General features: G+C 32.9%; 1 protein-coding gene across 1 annotated transcript; it reads left to right on the top strand.

Annotated features, from left to right (window-relative positions):
* The first annotated feature begins 7535 nt into the window (after positions 1-7535).
* On the top strand, positions 7536-20785 carry LOC114266582 (RNA polymerase II C-terminal domain phosphatase-like 4). The gene is given in 11 exon segments (XM_028207512.2): positions 7536-7952; positions 10387-10550; positions 11829-11914; positions 13365-13480; positions 14231-14411; positions 17304-17593; positions 18941-19129; positions 19212-19250; positions 20191-20252; positions 20254-20277; positions 20279-20785. Coding segments are annotated over 10 exon segments (1365 nt in total). The 5' UTR covers positions 7536-7952; the 3' UTR covers positions 20493-20785.
* Positions 20786-21278: the final 493 nt, after the last annotated feature.

Below are 21278 nucleotides of genomic sequence, written 5' to 3' on the forward strand. Positions count from 1 at the left end.
TAATTATCTGATATAAGAGAATAATATTTAGCCTCTTTTTTGCATTTTTAATTCTTTTTATTTCTTATTATTACAGTTTTTGGTGTACATATTTTGTATGGTGACACTTAATTCTCAATTAATATGGTGATATTACATGCACCAATTAATATACACACTAGTATACCAACTAGTGTTATGTCATTATTACTGATTTCACCTATTATATAAATTACAAATATTCAAAATTTTTAAAATTATGACATATTATCTGTTACTATACTAATTAGTACATTAATTTATATATATATCATTAGGACTTTTCTTAAGTGTGCAACTTATACCTTACACTTACACCTTTCTGTTTGCTGTCATGTTTTATGTTTGCATCTTCCACTTACACCTTTTGTGTTGGTTGCATATGGTGTATAACCTTAAGGGGTTGCACACCATAACAGCACCCATATCATTATTCCAATTGATAAGTGTTGTAGTACGTAGACCTCAATAATGGCTTTTGTACATTAGTGTGTACAAATAGATTTGATGATCCAAATTCAAAAGGGATTTTTTTTTTAAGGTCCCTGGTATTATGATTTTATAGCATAAAGGACATCAAATATTTTCATAATGTCTAAGTTCCCTCAACCTTGATCCAGAGAAATTTCAGTCTAGAGAAAATTGGTCCAGAGAAATTTGGTCTAGAGAAATTTCAATGCAGAGAAAATTGGTCAGAGAAATTCTGGCCCAGAGAAATTTCTCTGGACCAAATTTCTCTGGATGAGTTTCTCTACTTCTCTTCTCATTCACATCCAAATCATTGTGATTCATTAGGTAAGCAACATTGTTCAACTGAATTCAACTGGAAAAATTCCACATTGTAATATGTAAGCAACATTAGAATGGGATAACAATGGCAACTTACCAGAACCAGAGAAATTCTAGAAAAATCTGAGTATTTCTCTGGTTTGTTATTGAAATATCAATTGAGAATTTCTTTGGTTTATTAAAAATAACAATTGAGAATTTCTCTGGTTTATTAAAAATAACAATTGAGAATTTCTCTGGTTTGTAATATTTGGAAAAATTTCTGCAACTTACCCAAATCTGTTCTTCGCTTTTTCCAGTTGAATTTTTCAATCGAAAGTGTTTCTCTGTTGAACAATGTTCAACTGAATTCAACTAGAAAAATTCCACATTGTAATATGTAAGCAACATTAGAAGGGATAACAATGGCAACTTACCAGAACCAGAGAAATTCTGAAAAAATCTGAGAATTTCTCTGGGTGCAAACCAGAGAAAATTGAAATTCTCTCCAGAGAAATTCTCTGGGTGCAAACCAGAGAAAATTGATATTTCTCTGAGTACTAAAGAAATCTAGAGAAAATTGTAGAGAGGAGGGGGGTGTTAGTGGAGAGGAGATGATGATGTGAAAAAGAAAAAAAATGACTACTCTATTCCTGTTAGAATGATGCTAAGTCTGGGATTTGATATATACAATAATATAATTCAATAGAGTTTACAAAACTACCATGTCAATGTAAGCAACCTCATCCAATATAATATTTTCTTTCCTATACATACCTTATCTATCATTTATCAGTAATCTCACAGGGTCCAAAGCTCCATTTCAGTTACTGGACAGAAATCAGTAATAAACCTGCAATTGCAAAATTGAAATATCAACTCCATGAATGAAATTAAAACCGAAGAAAGAATAAATAAATCTTGCACCTCCACACGTACCTGTAATATACAAAATCGGGTTGACTTTCAAGCACTGCCAGACAAAAAGTGTACAAAGAGCAGGGCACATAATTCTCCTGCAATCCTTATTGCAACAACGTGAAATCTAGGAGCAGAGAGGATTTGATTGGATGAGTTTTACATGTTTACTACCATCTCAAACTTTAATGAGGGCTTCTCACCAACGCTCAATTATGAAAATTGGAAAAAACTACTATAACACTAAGGAAAAAATATTGAGATAGTATACAAATTTGCAAGCCACTCCCCACATAGAACTTTGCATAACAGAATAAAATTGCAAATGTTGCCAGAAAATGTGCTTAGTCCCCGTTAAGCTTACCATTATAGGACACAATGCCAATAATGTAAAAAGCCTACCTCAGCATCTCCCTTAACTAACAATTTGTAAAAAGCATTAGGACCAGAAGAAGATTTCCAATGCATAAATGGGCAAAGGATAGAAAATTCAGCTACTGTTCGTGCAACTTACGTGGTGTCATAGAACATCCTCACCCACACACACCAATAATAATAATGGTAATATTGTCTCCTTCCCATTGTTGTGACAAAACAACAAATGACAATGACATTCCAATGTTCTTCATATATATAAAATACAGTAGATAACCATTGGGGTTAGACTTCCCCCTCCTCTAGAAATTCTCTCCAAACCAGACAGATCAGAGAAATTCTCTAGATTGAAACCAGAGAAATTCTCTCTATTTGCAGCTGAGTTGTATTTTTATGAACAAACCTTGGTGATTGTACATTGATCCAGGAAATTTCTCTGACTTCACAAATTTCGTTGGCTCTATTCACAAAGAAATTTCTCTGACTTTGTATAATATATAAGCCAACAATACAATCTTTACTAACAAGCCCACAAATTTCTCTGGTCCAAAACCAGAGAAATTCTCTCCAAACCACACAGATCATAGAAATTCTCTAGATTGAAACTAGAGAAATTCTCTCTATTTGCAACAGAGTTGTTTTTTTTATAAACAGACCTTGGTGATTGTACATTGATCCAGGAAACTTCTCTGACTTCACAAATTTCTCTGTCTCTATTCACAAAGAATTTTTTGATTTTGTGTAATATGTAAGCCAACAACACAATCTTTACTAACAAATTCACAAATTTCTTTACTTACCATGAACATCAATCCAAGCAATATACATATATCTAGAGAATTCTTTGGAAGAGAAATTCTGGGAAGGCCAGAGAAATTCTTTGGATTCCAGTCTAGAGATTTTTTCTGAATTTTTTCTAGATTTCAAGTGAACCATAAAGCATAAAGTTTGTTTGGTTGCCAAGAAAAGTAGACAAAAAATAACATATTCAATAAAAAACACATAAAAAGTACAACATAAAAATGCAAAGAAATTTGTAATAATTATAATTTTTTTTAGATTGTAATAACAAGCTCTGTTTTTCAACATATATATATATATATATATATATATATGGATCTATAAATTTCACTTAGGACCAAGTCCATAACTATTTAAGAAAGATGATGTAATTGTAACAGCACAGAAACATTAGTAATTGAATAATCATAGGTCTACATTAACCTCAAGTTCATACATTTCTTTTTCGAGTTGTTTTCGTATGAACTCCTTGGTATGTACAGTCACTTTATCTACTTTGTTGCAGAGGATAAGTACTGGAATTTTTTTCCTGACAACACTTGCCTTGGTCAAAATATCATAAAGGTGCATATTCCACATAAGCATCAGATGTTAAGACTCATTATACAACGTGTTCATATGCATGTTTGGATGCATATCACATATTGCATGATACACATACTCCGACGCTGCTCAACAGTTTGGCAGGAATTCCAAAGCAACCACCATGAAAACTATGCCCGCTGCTTGAGGCAAGAACTCATCTAGTTTGGGTCGAAGACGAGAATGCCCAGGAACATCAGAAAATATATGGGTGTGGGTTGAAGGACCTTAGACATCAAAAAATAATATTGTGGATCTCTTCCATTACTAAAAATGGGAAAGGGACCTTAGAGTAATTTTCCTAATTCAAAATTAGTGTGTCTTAAGATACAATTAGAAGAATGAATTTGATTCACATTTTTAAATTTTACATAAATTTCTATTTTTTTAATTTAAAATTATTTTTTAATATTTAATTTTATCAAACTAATTTATATTTTAAAAACTAAACCAAACAAAGTGAAATAATACATCTGTTCAAAATCGTCAAGTAAATTTTTTTTTGGCCAAACTAACTTTAAGTTTTGTTTAAAAAACACAAAAGTTATAGGGCCCGTTTGTTTTGGGAGATAGAATAGAGGGGATTGATAGTGAGGGGATTAATAGTGAGGGGATTATTAATGAGGGGATTGATAGTAAGGGGATTAGTAGTGAGGGGATTGATAGTGAGGGGATTAGTAGTGAGGAATTGTTAAATTATTTTTATATAAAATAATAAAACAAATAAAAAAATATAAAAAATTAAAAATTATATTTTAAAAAAAATTTCCCATATATAAAAAATAAAAAAAATAAAAAAATTTCTAATCCCCTCACTTTTTTTCTAATACCATCTCTACCTCCTCTTTACCAATCCCCTCTCCAAGGCCCCGTTTGTTTTGGGAGATAGAATAGAGGAGATTGATAGTGAGGGGATTAATAGTGAGGGGATTGTTAGTGAGGGGATTGATAGGGAGGGGATTAATAATAAGGAATTGTTAAATTATTTTTATATAAAATAATAAAACAAATAAAAAAATATAAAAAATTAAACATTATATTTAAAAAAATTTCCAATATAAAAAAAATAAAAAAATTTCTAATCCCCTCACTATTTTCTAATACCATCTCTACCTCCTCCTTACCAATCTCCCTTCCAAGGATATTAGTAATACCAAGGGACTAATAGTCCCAAGGCTATCTCTGCAAACAAACAAGTGCATTAGTAATACCTTGGTATTACTAATCCCAATACCCTCCCTATAGCTTAAAACAAAAGGGGCCCAAGGCCCCGTTTGTTTCCAGAGATGGAATGGAAGGGATTGATAGTGAGAGGATTAATAGTGAGGGGATTGTTAGTGAGGGTCGTTTGTTTTCAGAGATAGAATGGAGGGGATTGATACCAAGGGACTAAGGCCCCGTTTGTTTTGGGCTATAGGGAGGGTATTGAGATTAATAATACCAAGATATTACTTAATACCTTGGTATTATTAATCCCAATCCCTCTCTTTCACCCAAAACAAACGGGATAATAAAGTTAACCAGATAAGCGGATTATTACTTTAAAAAATTTGAGACAAACATTGGACCAATTTAAAAACAAAATAGGTTCATTCTAAGTGATTTAATAAATAATAAGAGCAGTGCTATATATGATATAATTTTATATTTTATTATATTTTTCTCATACTAAACAAAAAAGATCATATTTTTCAATTTAAACCTGACATAATGAGGTTCACATTAAATGTGTAGGTGATTCTATCCTTGTGTTTAGAAGTGAAGAAAAAAAAAAAATAATAGTAAATTACACTGACCTTTCATAAGGTTGGGTGAAAATATAACAATTTTTATAATTTTGACATAAGTATACTAATTTTTATTTTAGTAAGGATAATGGATCAAAATTGGCATAGATGGCGTGAAAATGTAAAAAATAAATAAATTGAAATATAAAAGTAGATGACAAAAGCAAATATTTCATTATATAACTAGCAAGTAATTAAAGCTTCGTTTGGGATATGGGTTGATTTTTTAGTTTTTTAACTTTTTGACTATTAACCTGGTGTTAAAAAATCTCGTTTGGAAAGTATTTTTTTGGTTTTTTTTACTTTTGTAAAAGAAAAAAAAAAAAACATGATTATGGTTTGAATGTAACAATTTTTAGCTTGGGACTAAAAGGCCTATTTTGACTTTTGACTAATACTATATGCACCAATTAGTGTACTAATTAGTGTATAAATTACAAATACGAAAAACGTATTAAATTATGTCACATCGTCAATTGATACACCAATTAGTATATTAATTGGTGTATGCAACACCACCATTGTCTTTTTGTAACCAACCCAACTTCCCAAACGATTATTGATAAAAATAAAACTAATTAATTATTGAACTTAAAAAATTATGAAACTATATTTTTATGTCAAAATTATAAAATATAGGGATATTTACACATAAGTTCTAATTTATGAACTTATACTTTATTAAGTCCTAACAAAGATTTTTTTAGATTTTCAAGTTCCATTAATTTTTTAATAGTCGAAGTTGTCTTGTTTGGGAAGAAAAAGCCCTAGGCTTTTTGGTTTAAATAGCCACAAAAAAAAAAAGAAAAGAAAAAAAGCCCAATAAGACAAAACATCCTATCTACCTCATAATCATTATAATTTTTCTGTTATAAAAGTCAAAAAAATCAAAAAATTTATTCCAAACGAAACTTTTTAGTCCCAGGTTAAAATAGTCAAAAAGTCAACTCGTATCCCAAAAATAATGATGGTTTATCATTTATGATTATATAAATGAAAATTATAATTTGACATTTATTTTAATTTTTAAATCTTTAAAATATTAACTTTCAAATTAACAAAAACTATATAAAAAAAAAATTATGTGCAAAAATTTTTTTTTAATATTTTTTTAAATTAAAAAAACTAAATTATTTTTTGTGCAAAACTGAAAATTTTGTGTATTGATAATATTTTCAGTTTTATTGTATAGTTGAATCAAACCAATAAATAGAAGAATAACAATGTTTAATCTCATGCTCTCCTTTTTTTTTTTTATCAGTTAGTGAAAAAATTACTATACAAGATTGATAGTATTCTTAGTTTTAAAAATTGAGAAAAACTAATAATATTCTCAATTTTACAAAATAGGATTTATTGGTTCAAAAAATTCTTAGATAGAAACTGAACTACCATAACATTTGTAAATAGGGTTTTTAGATAATTAATTCTAAAATATGTTGCATTTTTACAAAGCTCAAGATAAAGTGAGAAATGAAGTGAGAAATAGCAGTTGCCATTCATAATGAGAAATATATCAGAAATACAGTTAATGAGAATGAATGAATTATACCATGAATAGTTTTTGATAAAAAAAGATATTATTGGACCTTTTACACGCACTTCTTACTTAAGGACTATATTAAATAAGTTGCCAATGTTGTGATATATGAAATGGACTATGTTGCATTATTAGTGTAGAATCTCCATGATACGTATTGCTGAACTATTTAATTATAGTATTGAGCATTGCTATATCCACCGTATTTGGGGTTCGCCCGAATTGTTCAAATTTGTGCATGCCAGTCATCTGGGAGAATACCAGTTGACATACCGACAAACAAGGGTGACAATCGTAGTTGATAAGGGAGACTTCGGCGATCATTCTGGAGCTCATTCGGTCGGATGTCCATCTTATGTAATACGGGAAATTTGAACGAACTCAAATTCCGTAAATCAATCATTTTTCTTATAATATTGTGATGATGACCAAATTAAAGTAAAGTTGGATATGATTTATTTACTCTCTTAATGCTTATCTTATTAAATATTGCCGTAAGTTATTCTATGGATCAAATAAGAGAATGTAAGATTAAATTTAATTATTTAGTCATTATGGTAAATCCAATATATATGAGTTACAAATTTAATCATTGTATTTTGTTTCAATTTTCTAGAAATAAAGTTTTTTATTTTTTGTGAATATTTTTATAATTTAAAGTAATTTTTTTACTTTTTTAGATGCACCTTACTTAAATGTTTCTAAAAAGTAAAATATTTGTAAAAAAATATTTTAAAAATCAATAAATACACAAGAATACGAAAAATATACTCTCTCTATATATATTTTGTATTTTTTAGTATTTAATGAATTTTTAATTTTTTTCACAAATATTATATTTTTTAAATATATTTATGTTAAGTATATCTAAAAATTAAAAAAATATTTAAAATATTATAAAAAATTCACTAAAATCACAAGAAACCCCAAAAATTTCAATTTCCTTAAAAAGAGAATCCTGAAAATAAAACCAAATATCTTAAACCCTATATTATTATCTAATTGGTGAAGAATAGTTTCCAATCAAGACAGGGTTGTGACATAAGCCCTAGAAATCTCTGCAACGGCATTCTGTTCCCCCTCCTTTCCCTCCTTCCGGCGATTAGCTACACCGCCACCGTCGTCTGCCGCCGCAACCTCACCGGCGATCACCACAATTCCTGGTAAAACTCCTCAATCTTACTCCTCCTGTTCGTCAGCTTTGCAACTCTGTTGATATACATGTATATAGATACACACACATAGCAATATGTGGAGTATTTAATAGCTATAATGCTTGGATAGCAATGTCGAGTAGTTCTGTAAGCTTCAATGTAATTGATGTGTATATACATAAATTTTGATTCTCTATCTGTCTAATGAAGTATTCTCATGCTTTTGTTTTTGGGAAATGCAGATCATTATTAACAATCCGTTTGATTGGGTTTTTTCATATTTTCTGGCGTTTGGTACAATAGAAAATGAAAGTCTAACAAAAAACAAACATAGTTGGGTAGGAATATTTTCCACTTCGAAAGGCTGAAGACACATTTTTTGGACTAAAGTCTTACCGATGTCACCCAACCACTGCCATCACCTCTGCTGCCACCCCACCTCCACCTCCACCAAACATCAAAAAAAATGTTTTCTCTGGCAAAATGTTTTCTGCCCAAACAAACCGAGCGTAACTCTTCTTGCGAATCTGAGTATTATAATTTACATAATTTGTATATCATGCATAACACACATATAATTAGGCTTTTTTATTTTTCTTCGTTTGGCCATAGTTCAATGCAACTGCAGACACTGGGGGTGGCTAGGGGGGCTGCATCCATTTGAAAATCCTAATTAATACATATAGTGTATACCATATGTAAGTTATAGGTTAAATTGATGTTAATTACAAACCATTATAGTGTTTGGTTATAGACCACTATGTGGTGGGACCAACAAATTATTAAATCAAAATTAGTTACGTCCCATTATGCATGATGTTTGATTATATCTCAAAGTGGTCTTTGACTTGTGGTGGCTTTGGTTATGATCAAAATGACCTTTGATTATGTCTTTAATTGGTGTTAATTATGACTCAGTATGACTATGAAAAAATATTTATATGTTATTATTTTTTATTCTTTTATTTTGTACAACATGTAAAAGTACTTTATAATCCTGTTTTGATACTTTTTGTTTTGTAAATTTCTATTGAATATTGATTGAAATTTATTTGCAAACTTAATGATAACATTTAATTTTTATACTTACAAAAGTGACTATTTTAGTACAATACCTACAAAACTTTTGTAAGAATGTAATAAAATAAATTTTGTAATTTATTTTCAATTGTATATAACTTGGCCCCCCCTAACTAAGATTTTTGGGTCCGCCACTAGTTCAATGGTTTCATAACTAGAACAAAGGAAAAAAAATGAAGGTAGCTTTTGGTAGAGTTTTAGAATTATGATTTGAGAATAGAGTTGTATTTTGAGTTTGTGAGTTTTGGACTTATGATTTGAGTGTGGAAAATTTATTTGGTTATGAGTTTTGAAATAAGTTTTGAATTGAGTTTGAAATTTTTGATGTGACGTATGATATTTGATTTAAAAACTTATAACTCATAACCAAACACACAATCCAAAATTCTATTCAAAACTCATAAAAAATTTTAAAAATATTTTTTATTTAAAATATAAAAAAAACAGGTGCCAAAAATAAAAAATAAAAAAAACACAAACACTGTTCTGGTCAAACGGTCGGACGTTCGGGAGGATGACTGGGTAGACGTGTTTTCAAAAGTGGTTGTGGAATCAATTCTTGAAAACTCTAACCATACACCACACTCACCAAGGGGTGGAATTGAGTTTTCAAAACTCCACCAAACACAACCAAATGCATTTTTCAACCGAACAATGGATTCAAGTTTAAGGGGCAAGGGATGAACATAGGTCAGTTCAGGTGAATACCAAAATAAGTACTCCATTCGTCCCAAAATATTAGTACCTTATTCTATTTTTCATTGTCCCAAAATCTTAGTCTATTTTAAAAAATCAAAGACCAAAATAATATGAATTTCCTATTTTGTCATTCTTTTAACTTCATTAACAATACAAAAAGTATAATTATGACAATTGATATTCTTAAAAAAATGTACTATCAAAGGGTAATTTTGAAAAATTAATATTTTTAAAGTACAATAATTGTACTACAAAAAAAAGTTAGATTCCCCAAAAGGGACTGTTATTTTGGGATGGAGGGAGTATATAATTTGTATATTGTGAACTTGGGTAAAATTTTTGTTGACAATTAATGCAAATGTTTACTAACAGCCGAATAGGAGAGCATGAATTATGAAGTTGCAACCCATGAAGGGGATAAATATGGGTGCTCTTATATAAGATAAAAAGAAAGATGAACTTTAGTTGCAAACCAATGTGTCAATAAAACAGGCTATGTTCCATTGGAATTTAGTTTTGGTGGACTAGAACTGGGTCCAAAATTAAGAATTTTAGCTTCGATTGATGCTTATTTCCCCATAACTTCATTCGTTTCCTTTTGTGCATTCCTTCCAAATTATGTGCATGAAACTGGGGTCATCTTATTGCTTGGATGGCATTTCAGATGAGTCTTGTGAATGATTCTCCGGTACATTCGTCAAGCAGTGAAGACTTTGCTGCCTTTCTTGATGCAGAGTTGAATTCTACTTCTGACATATCGCCTGACCTAGAAGATGAGGACGAGGATGACGATGATGATGAGGATGATTCTAAGCCCAATATTGAGAGGTACCAGTTGTTTCTTCTATTAGGTCTAAAGTTGTACCAGATAAAACTAATTTATTTTATTACTTTGTTGGGTCAAATTTTATGTGGTTCTAGCCATGGCTTGGGGTTGTGGTCTTAGACACTAGTGTCAGTTCTCATCAGAAAATTGGTTTTCAATATCTTGTTTGTGCTTGTTAAGACACAAAGATGCGCCACGAATAGGACTAAACGAACAAAAGACAATAGGAAATCAAAAAGAAGAAGAATAGCATGGAGCAAAGAACCAGCAAAAACACAACACTTCAAAGGTGTAATATAGTCTTTAAGGTTTGAAACTCACAAGCATCCGTTGCAGTTGATAGTTTGTGTGTAATGAAAACCAATATAGGCGTGAAACCAATCATTCAATTGATTATCGTTATCTTGTCTTCATCACCACAATCTGTCTCATCTTCTTACTATCCTTACCATTTTTCTTCTCTTCAACATGTATTATTTTCTTGCTTCCCTGATCAGAATTGTTGTGCTTGTCCTCTTCTTAAACTTCCTCATTTTTCTTGTGCTCGTTAGGCTGCTCTATGTGACTCAATCCAAAACAACCTGATCCAATTGGGTTGATTTGGTTCGGTCTTGATTGTATTCATTCTGGTTTCATAGTGAAAAAGCCTAGAACTGGCAAACGGTGGTCCGTCTTGGTTTCTTTATTCGTTTTGTTTATTGTTTATTTATTTTTGTGTGTATGTTTTCTTTTTGTTTTTTAATGTTTAAGTTTGGGTTTACAGTTCCGGTAAATGCAACAAAAGTTAGAGATAACCTTTTTACATACAATTTTAGATATTATAAAATCCAAATATGGTAGTGATAAGGTCTTCTATAGCTTATTAATGTACTGTAGGCATGAATATAGTGTACAGGTGCCATGCACTTGAGAGGGTACACACTAGTCTTCTTCTGGTTCTTCTTGTTGTACACTACATTGTTGTAGCTATTTAGCTGGAGTATTTAAATTTTGTTTATGAATTCAATGTTATCTATAAATGTGAAACTATATATATTGACCTTCATTTCTTCTTTAGTTTACAATTCTGTATGGTTTTTGATGAATGATGTACAAAGTACCTGAACTTTGTATGTGATGTTTTTAGCTAAATCTGCAAAGGCGAAGATGTAGGTTTGGAAAAGTCAAATAGTAGATAATATCATCCAAATCTTGCTCGTATCTATAGTTATCACCTGCAAGGGAGAGAATGATAAAATTGATATTCATGTTTGTGCGTTCTGAATATTTAAATCTTGTAGGGTTAAAAGGCGGAAGGTGGAGATGTTGGAAAGCATGAAGGATCCTGAGCGTTTGACTCCACACGTAGAAGCAGAAGAAAGTTTAGGTGATGTTTTCTAGTTCAGTTGGGTACATTATCGTCAATACTTGTCATGTTTGATGCGTAATTTTTTTTCTTCCCCGGTTGCTACCTTGTAAGCTCACTAAGATGTGAATGTGTTTAATTTTACTTGAGCTGAATAATGACTTGAGGGTGTTGATAGAGACCTTGTTTTAGTTTTAACTAGGTGTTTCTTGTTTTGTATTATTAGTCTTGTTATTATTTTTGGTACAAAACATTAGTAGTAGTATTATTTCTGTCATTTTTCAATTCTTAATGCTCTTCACCTGAGGCATGTGTATGCCAAAGTCAACCAACACGATATTGTAAAGTTTTATTGGGTAATAAAAAACAACGGCCAATAAGTACACATTAATGTGTACTTATTGTTGTTTTCTAGGGTCCATTTCGTTGTTGAATATTTGTAGTGTTCTATGGTAGAGGAAAGAATTCATTCATTGTGCAACCCATAGTGTTGATTGCAATCATTCAATACATTTACTTAACAATTAACAAAAAATAACCTCTACTCTACCCCAACCTAGGTTTGATCGTGCATATCTTTTTGCATTTTAAGACTCATGTTAAATAGCTTATCATTTCTTGTTCTCATTGTCTCATGTAGCTGCATAAGGGGAAAAAGGAAGTCAAATTATCCTTTCCATCTGTTATGTCGTCTTTCTAATTGTTGTGATTTCTTCCAATCTTCTGTTGAGAATCTTTTTGATAATATTGATCATTGTTAGCTTGATCAAGGTCATGAAGGATGCCATATCTCTCATTGTTGACTTGGATGTCAATAGTGCTTAGCATCATTATATCTTGATGTGGAACACGTGTCATATAAGAAATCTAGGTTTTGTATGTTATGGGGAACATATCCTTCAAGGTATACAAAATCTTTCATCTTAAGGCAAACACGAGGATTGTGGTATGCGATGAGTTTTTGCCCTTGTTAGTTTGGAGGTCAGAACCAAGTGTTTGACTGGATGTAAACGTTTACCTTGTGCCAGATAACTTACCGGTTTGGATATCTGTCACATTATATTACATTCCTCACCATAGATGATTTTGGAGTTATGATAAGGAATCAATCTGGACAAGGTCACATTTCATAAATGTTAATAGCTTTTTGCCAGCCTGCACTGAAACAAAGATACTAGGTTTATGAAATTATGCTTCTTTCTCACACGCACGTGCACACACACACACACACACACACACACACACACACACTGTCTTTCATTTCTTTGATATCCTGTCGGGTGGTGTTTTGGTCATGCTGCAGTGCATCTTTTACTACTCAAAGAATACTTTTATGTCGTTCTTTAACTCATCTGTTTAGAAGAATTATGTTTCCATATTACATTTGCATCTACCTACCATTTGGCCACACTTTCACAGAGTTGGTATTTGGCCTGATACTGTATTTTCTAACTTGATAATTTTTGTGCAGAAACTTCTGTTAAGAAGGATACATGTACACATCCTGGTTTTTTTCGTGGAATGTGTTTACTATGTGGGCAAGTGATGGAGGATGATACTGCAGTACAATTTGGGTATATACATAAGGTTACCCTCTTTGAATCCACCAGACATAATTGTTAAAATTGCAATTTTGTGTGGACACCTATGTATTTATATAAATATTTTTTCTTTTTAACTGGTTCTTCCCCTTCAATTTGGTATATTGAGGAATTATGTTCCTTCTATCAGCTATGATCATCTATCTGGTACCATTATCCATTAAGTTACATTTTAAATATTTTGAATGAATTGAGTATGGGAAGGAAAACAGCTATAGATGTTTTATGAATCCATCTAATTTTATGAAGTATGTGCAAAAATTTGACCATACCATATATACATGGTTGTTAAAATCGCGATCCGGATCGTACGATCGTACGATCCTACTTTGCCAAAATGATCCAGATCGTTGTAGGATCGATGTTATAACAGGATCGCAAGTAGGATCGTGTAGGATCGCATGGGATCGTGTAGGATCGTATGGGATCGTATAGGATCGCAGGTAGGATCGCAAGTAGGATCGTAGATTTTATGATTTTTCACCTTATTTTTAATATGTATCATTTTAATTTTTATTTTTATCTTTTTTTTTAATAGAAAGTAGGATCTTACGATCCTCGATCCGATCCTACGATCCGATCCACCAGACCCTCTCACCGATCCTACTTAGATCCCGATTTTAACAACCTTGCATATATATGATTTAGTCGGCTTGACTATACTAGATATTCATAGTTCTTTCTTCTCTTTCTTGATTTAGCTTTCGATTAAATGGAGAATAATTTGTGCTTGCAGGACTTAAAGCTTGGTAATGACGAAATCGCTCGATTACGGAACAGAGACTTGAAGAATCTTTTAGGTCATAAAAAGCTTTACTTGGTTCTTGATTTAGATCACACACTGCTTAATCCAACCCGGCTTCTAGATATCACACCAAATGAGGAATACTTAAAGAGCCAAACAGATTCTATAGAAGGTATAGTGTGTTGACAGTTTTTGTACTTTTGCTTTGGTAGTTGAAGTTGTTTTGCAATAGTTTTGTGGTTCTTGTAGGAGAAACTTTATCTCTGTTGTACATAGTAATAACTTAATATTATGCAGCTTAACTTTATGGTACCATTCTTTTTGGATTAGGTAAAATTTTCTTTAGATGACACAAAACTAATCAACTATAGCATAGTTTCATGCAGAAAACTTTTTAAGTCTTTGTAAAAGGGAAATTACCAACACACTTTCTTCTAATGTTCTTTAATTATGATTTGGAAGATTAAATTTCTGTCAAAATGATTATTTTGTGCTTTGAATGTGCTACGGAAAGGAAATTTCAAAATTTACAGCTTTGCGTACTATATATTTACTAAACCAATAGGATTGCTATTGCACTATTTGGAAAGATGATTATTGTGGGTACTGGATATCTCTAGAACATATGTACATGAACATGACACATGATAGGACAAGTAGGTGTAGGAATCACCAAGCATGCCACCAAGTGACAAACATCTCGGCATTATAATAGTGTACAACCGAGCAGGCAAGGGGTAGTATCACTCTGTGTGTTCCTTGGTCGTTAATGTTAACCAACCATAATAGACATAATGAGACATTTCTTGATAGCCGCTTGGGAGTCAAGTTAAGTTATGCCTTGGGTCTTTGAACCTAGGTTGGGGATAGGGCCTAGGCTTTTTAGTTGAGATCTCCACTGGTACTGAGGCTTGAACAATGCAAGAAAAGATGATTCAAAGATTTCCCTTCCATCCTACACATGATGCACCATTGAGGACAAAGATAGCGATTAGGTTTCCTTTGTTAAAATATATCATTAATGAAGATGCTACCATGGGGCAAAGGCCACATAAAGATCTTTACTTTAAGAGGCATGATCAGTTTTCAATTATGAAAATTAAAAGCTCATCAATGAGTTTATCAAAGAAAGACTTGCTTGAAAAGATACTGGATGGATGAACGAACCAAACCTGCTTGTCACACATATTTGGATATAAAGAAACTCACTTGTGTAAAGACGAGAAAGATTGCCAGTTCAAGATTTTTTGTATCATTAAGACTACTAGTGAAATGCAATTCCCAAGAAATCAGTGCCAAACAAGAGGAAGCCAAGGAAGCAATGGAAACAAAATGAGGCCGAACCATCCTTTATAAATTAAAAAATGTCAAATCAAAGGAAGAATTCGCTGCCCAAACATCTTCAAAAAAGGAATGCTCTCCCCGTTATCCACTTTCAATGGAAAAAATCTAGACATTAATGGAAGAACATGAAATATAAATTTCTACAGAGCTCGACTATCACCCCTACTAACCACATGAGGATCTTTCTCATTAGCTTGCACCCCATACTTACTCTTAATAATAGAGTGCTATGATGAATTATTCTCAATGGGAAATCTCCATAACCACTTTTCGAGAAGAGCAATGTTCCTAGACACGATTTTACCAATAGCTAAACCCCCTTTCTCCATTGGAAGAGAAACAATCTCCCAACCTACCAAGAGATTCTTCTTTCCCTTATTCTTACCTTACCAAAAAAAAAAAAAAAAAAAAAAAAAACCAAAAACCCTCATCAGTTTCTCAATCTTGTTTGCAACTCTAACCAAAATCTTAAATAAAGATAGATAATAAATTGGAATACTACTTAAACATTGATTGTACCAAAGTGTATCTCCCCCTTCTTGATAACATAGCTCTCTTCCACCCCTGTAGGCGCTTTCCAATCTTTTCTAATACAGAAGACCAAAATGACTCAGCTTTTGGATTGTCTCCTAATGGCAGTCCCAAGTACTTAAAGGGAAGACTCTCAGTGGTACAACCTCGAATGTCCGCTATCCTCTTCGCACTACTTTGCTGCATGTTGATGACCAGTACACTACTTGACTCAAGTTCAAAAATCCTCAACAAAGATAATGAGCACCTGACCTTGCTTTTCTCCCTCGAAAAAAAGAAGATAGTGTTGTCATTCACATGCTGTAGGTGAGAGACACAAATCCCATCCCTCAATCACAAAACCATCAACTAAACCAGACTTTCTAGCTCTGTCAATCACCCAACACATCCGCAACCAGTAAAAAATGAAAAGGAGAAAGTGGATCACCATGCATTAAACCTCTGGAGCCCTTAAGGCTGTGTTTGGTTTAAGGATTTGGGGAGATTTGGAAAAGGGAGTTGGAAAGGGAAAGGAAAAAGGACGGTGAAATGAGAATAAAATATACCTATATTTCACTTAATTTTACACATTTTTTCCTTTTCTCTTTCCAAATCCCTTCCCAAATCCATGAACCAAACACAGCCTAAAAGAGTTTCAAGTCTTTCCATTGACAATGACAGACATATTATACATATTTAAACAACCTCAAGTCCATCTTCCGTACCACATTTTAGAGCATGTGGCATTCTACGTTCCCGTTCTTGTTCTGCGTTCTAAGTAACATAGAGTTCAACACAGCCACAATTATAGCAGAGGCTATAAGTGACACATGATACTTCGAAGGACTTGGTTCAAATGCTAGGTAGAGGATTTCGGTTGGTTTCTTTACAGTTGAATACTTCAATGCTCCTATGTTATATGTGCTGTCATCCTTTGTTGTTGTGTGATCTGTTTCAAATTTAGACCTACAAACTGAGTATAGCATAGTTCTCTTGTTCTGCTGATCCTTGGAAAGTTATTACAGGCTTTGATCAAATTGATTACCTATCAATTTGTTCAAACTTTTGTCTTTGTATGGTTATTCTGATATGGAAAGGTACAAATATGCTGCTTCTTTATTATCCTTGGATATATTTGTTGATGTCACCTATAATCATAATTTGGACCTTGTACATGTATCTTTATGGAACTGGAATACGAAATGCGTAGATGTTTCAAGAGGCAGCTTATTCAGATTGGACTCCATGCATATGATGACCAAATTGAGGCCCTTTGTTCGCACCTTCTTGAAAGAAGCAAGCAACTTGTTTGAGATGTACATATACACAATGGGTGAACGCTCCTATGCTTTGGAAATGGCAAAATTGCTGGATCCCGAAAAAATATACTTCAGTTCTAGAGTCATTGCACAAGATGATTGTACTCAGAGACATCAAAAGGGTCTTGATGTGGTGCTGGGGCAGGAAAGTGCTGTTCTGATCCTTGACGATACAGAACCAGTAAGTAAGTAAATAATCAGCTATAATCTATTTATGCCTTAATTCTTAATTGTTGGCTTCTTTCGCACTCTCTTGTGGTTCATGTTTGTGTAGTATTATTTATTCATGAAAAAATTTCTGCTGGGATCTTGCTATTCACCAGTATCAGTTGTTACAATTCCTTGTTGCTATTCTTTTCGTTATCTGCTATTGTTCTTCTTAACAATTTGCGTAGACGTGTTTTAAACAAAAGATACCATTGACTTCATAATTTATTATGGGAGCTCTCATGAGCATCATGCTATTGTTTGTCAGGCTTTTCTATGGTCGTGGATGAAGTTTCTTCAATCTGCTTGTGGTCATTAGTACAGAAACTTGGTGGTCTATTAACAAAAGCTTTTGCATGCTGAGTGCCTGTACTATAATACTAAATTGAAAGAGTGGTTTTCTATTATCGATGGCTAGCTTATTGTTTAGTAATATGTTCTTTTTTCTGCAAGAATTAGCTGCAACAGGCATGTTGAAGGTCAAAGTGATGGTTGTTTACCTTTGTGAAGTGTGAAATTCTATGAAATAAATTCCCTTGGCATACACCAAAGTTGAAATTAAGAAGCAACTTGAATTGGTGTCAAAAAAAAAATTGTATTGTGTCCTGATGAGTTTTGAAGGACACTATCTTTTTTGACCAGCGTATCTCCATCCATTAAATGATATTTTGATATTTGGTTTCTTGTACTTAGAACTCATATGTGATAAGGAAGTGATGAAAAAATCTTTTGTTTATAAGGCTAACCATGGAGAGTATTTTGGGGCATTTTTGCTAATAAACTTCCATGATATTATCACTGGTGATTGTCGAATCTAAAATCGAGATTGCTTTGGTGAAATTATGGGAAATTGCCTATTTCCAGTGGTGTTTTAACTTGCACCCTGGCCTCTGCTCTGCTCTTCTCTGCTCTGCTCTGCTCTCTCTCTCTCTCTCTCTCTCTCTCTCTCTCTCTCTCTCTCTCTAATTTACTTGTGATGCAACCTCTTCAAGTTTTGAACTGATCAGAAAAATGAGTAAAATAGGTTTAAAAGCATCAATTGGTTGTGACATCCGCCTCCGCCACAGAAAAAGAGTTTAGCATTGTACATTTTTTAGAAAGACGTAATTTTAGAAAAACCCCTAGATGGATGTTTCCAGCACTTCTCTCTTTCTCACACACACACACACACATATATATATATGTATATATATTATAATGTTAGTTCTGTTGTGTATCAAATTACATGTGTAAGTGTATACAAATTTATCTGAAGATGTAGTTGCATTGTACTTTATTCAAGTATGAAGTTAAGCATGCTTGATTGTTTTTATTATTTTAGGTGTGGGCAAAGCACAAGGAGAACCTGATACTGATGGAAAGATATCATTTCTTTGCTTCGAGTTGTCGACATTTTGGCTTCAATTGTAGATCTCTTTCTGAGTTGAAAAGTGATGAAAGTGATACTGATGGAGCACTTGCTTCCATCCTTACAGCCCTTAAGCAGATACATAGTACATTCTTTGACTCAGTATGTTTTCTTCCTATGTCTTTTTTCAATTTGCTATATTATCTTTGGTAAGCTTGATCACTGACTGAGCACCTTCTTACAGGAACTTGGGGTTAATCTTTTAGAGAGAGATGTGAGGCAGGTAAAGTTTCTTATGGCAACTGTGTTTGATCTCTTGGTGGCTATTTTTGGTTTTAATTTGTTTTGTTTTGCTGGCTTCGTTTTAAAATTGAGTTATTTTTTTGGTGCTGCATTCCTTCATAACAGATGGTATAACCTTAACCCGGCTAATGCAGTTAATAAATCTAATATACTGCATAGCTACCTCTCATGTGTGCCCTATGTGATATGGACTCTTATGTTGTTTTTTAGCTTGTTTTGTTGGATTTTTTTTTTTTTTTTTTTTTCTTCTTTTTTTCCTTTTTAGAGGACTTCTTGTCCTCCGACTCTCTTGTAATCCCTTTTTTCTCTTTTATGTTAATTTACTTTTGTTGCCGTTTGGCAAAAACACTATTTTACCCTAGAACATAAAAGAAGTAAATTAAGATACATGAATTTTTGTTGCATCCCTGTGTCCTTGGACATGGGATTAGATGATGCAGATACTTAGCGAATATCTACACCTCACATCCGTTCTTGAGTCCATGTAACACGGTGTATGGTTACTGGAATGTAAAACCAAACCACCTGGTGCTTGTAATTTAATGCAATTTTTTCAACTGGTTTAGTAGGTAACCCCTTGAACCCATGCCAAACCTGCCCCGACACATCCAATAAAGCCAGAAACTACGGGGATATTCCAAAGAAACTAATGAGAAACTGGGAAGGAACTCCACATAAACTACTTGGAAACTAATCTAAGAAAAGGAAATACGTGGTGCGTTTTTTATGCATTTCCTATGTGAAACCTATAGTAATCCACAAATGATTCTCATTAGTTTCCTTCATTGTCTCTACATTTTATGTTTCAATAAGCGTCCAATATGTTCTATTAAAGTATCAATTGCATTGAGAGCTCCAAAAATGAGGGTTTTCGATTTTTTGATGGTTATCATATCATCTTTGTCTGATAATTCTGGCAGGTGATGAAAACAGTTCGGAAGGAAGTTTTAAAGGGCTGTAAGGTTGTGTTTAGCCGGGTTTTCAACTAAATTCCAGGCTGAAAATCAGTCTTTGGAAGATGGCTGAGCAGTTGGGAGCTATATGCTTGACGGAAGTTGATTCATTGGTGACACACGTGATCTCCACGGACACTGGAACAGAGAAGTCTCGTTGGGCTGTTCAAGAGAAGTTTCTGGTCAATCCACGGTGGATAGAAGCTGCCAACTATTTATGGCAAAAGCAACCGGAAGAAAACTTTCCTGTTAACCAAACAAAGAACTAATAATAGCAGATCAACACTAACATTTCTACTGATGTTGACAGATTATGAACTGAGAATAGCAGAATTATTTACTGACAGAGACATGAAAATGTAAATAGAAGTCATTTTCATTCAACTTGTGCTCCAGGTGCGAATTGAGTTGGATGCAGAAAAAATTTCCCCTCTTTTTTTGGGAGTTGAAAATGGTATTTAAGATGTGTTTAATTAGACCGACAGGGAGTATGAACATTGTTGTTTCTTGCTAATACTCAATTGTTTAATTGCATTTGGTCGACGGCGGTGTTAGTATATGATGTTTTAGTATCTCGGTTGCTGAGATTTTGAGTTTGAGTTTGAGTTTGAGTTCCCTTGATCGTGTGGTTGTTGGACTCTTTTAGCAAAACGAATATTCAGTGAGCATTTTTCATAATATTGATAAATTGTCTTCTATGAAAACAAACAATTTGCTCAATCCAAAACTGAATTGAAGGAAAATTTAGTGAACCATTTGTACCCATGAAATTGCTCCTAAGAAGCAAGTAGGCTTTTTAGTACATGGAATGGGCCATTTTGAAAATGATCACCCAAATCTAGTTTCTTGATTCGGGCTTGCACTAAAGCTATGTTTGGATTGAGTGATTTAGAGAGAAAAGAAAAGAAAAGAAATGGAGAGATATGTATTTTTCTTACTTGTTTGGATAACTTAAGTAGAGAGAAATGAGATGAAATTGAGAGAAATTGAGAGAAACTCATTTCTCTTATAAGCCTTATTTTCAATCTTCCCAAAAGTGAAGAGATTGAGAGAGA

Source organism: Camellia sinensis, chromosome 5 (assembly GCF_055761805.1).
Source record: "Camellia sinensis isolate YWXY chromosome 5, ASM5576180v1, whole genome shotgun sequence".
Lineage (NCBI taxonomy): Eukaryota > Viridiplantae > Streptophyta > Magnoliopsida > Ericales > Theaceae > Camellia > Camellia sinensis.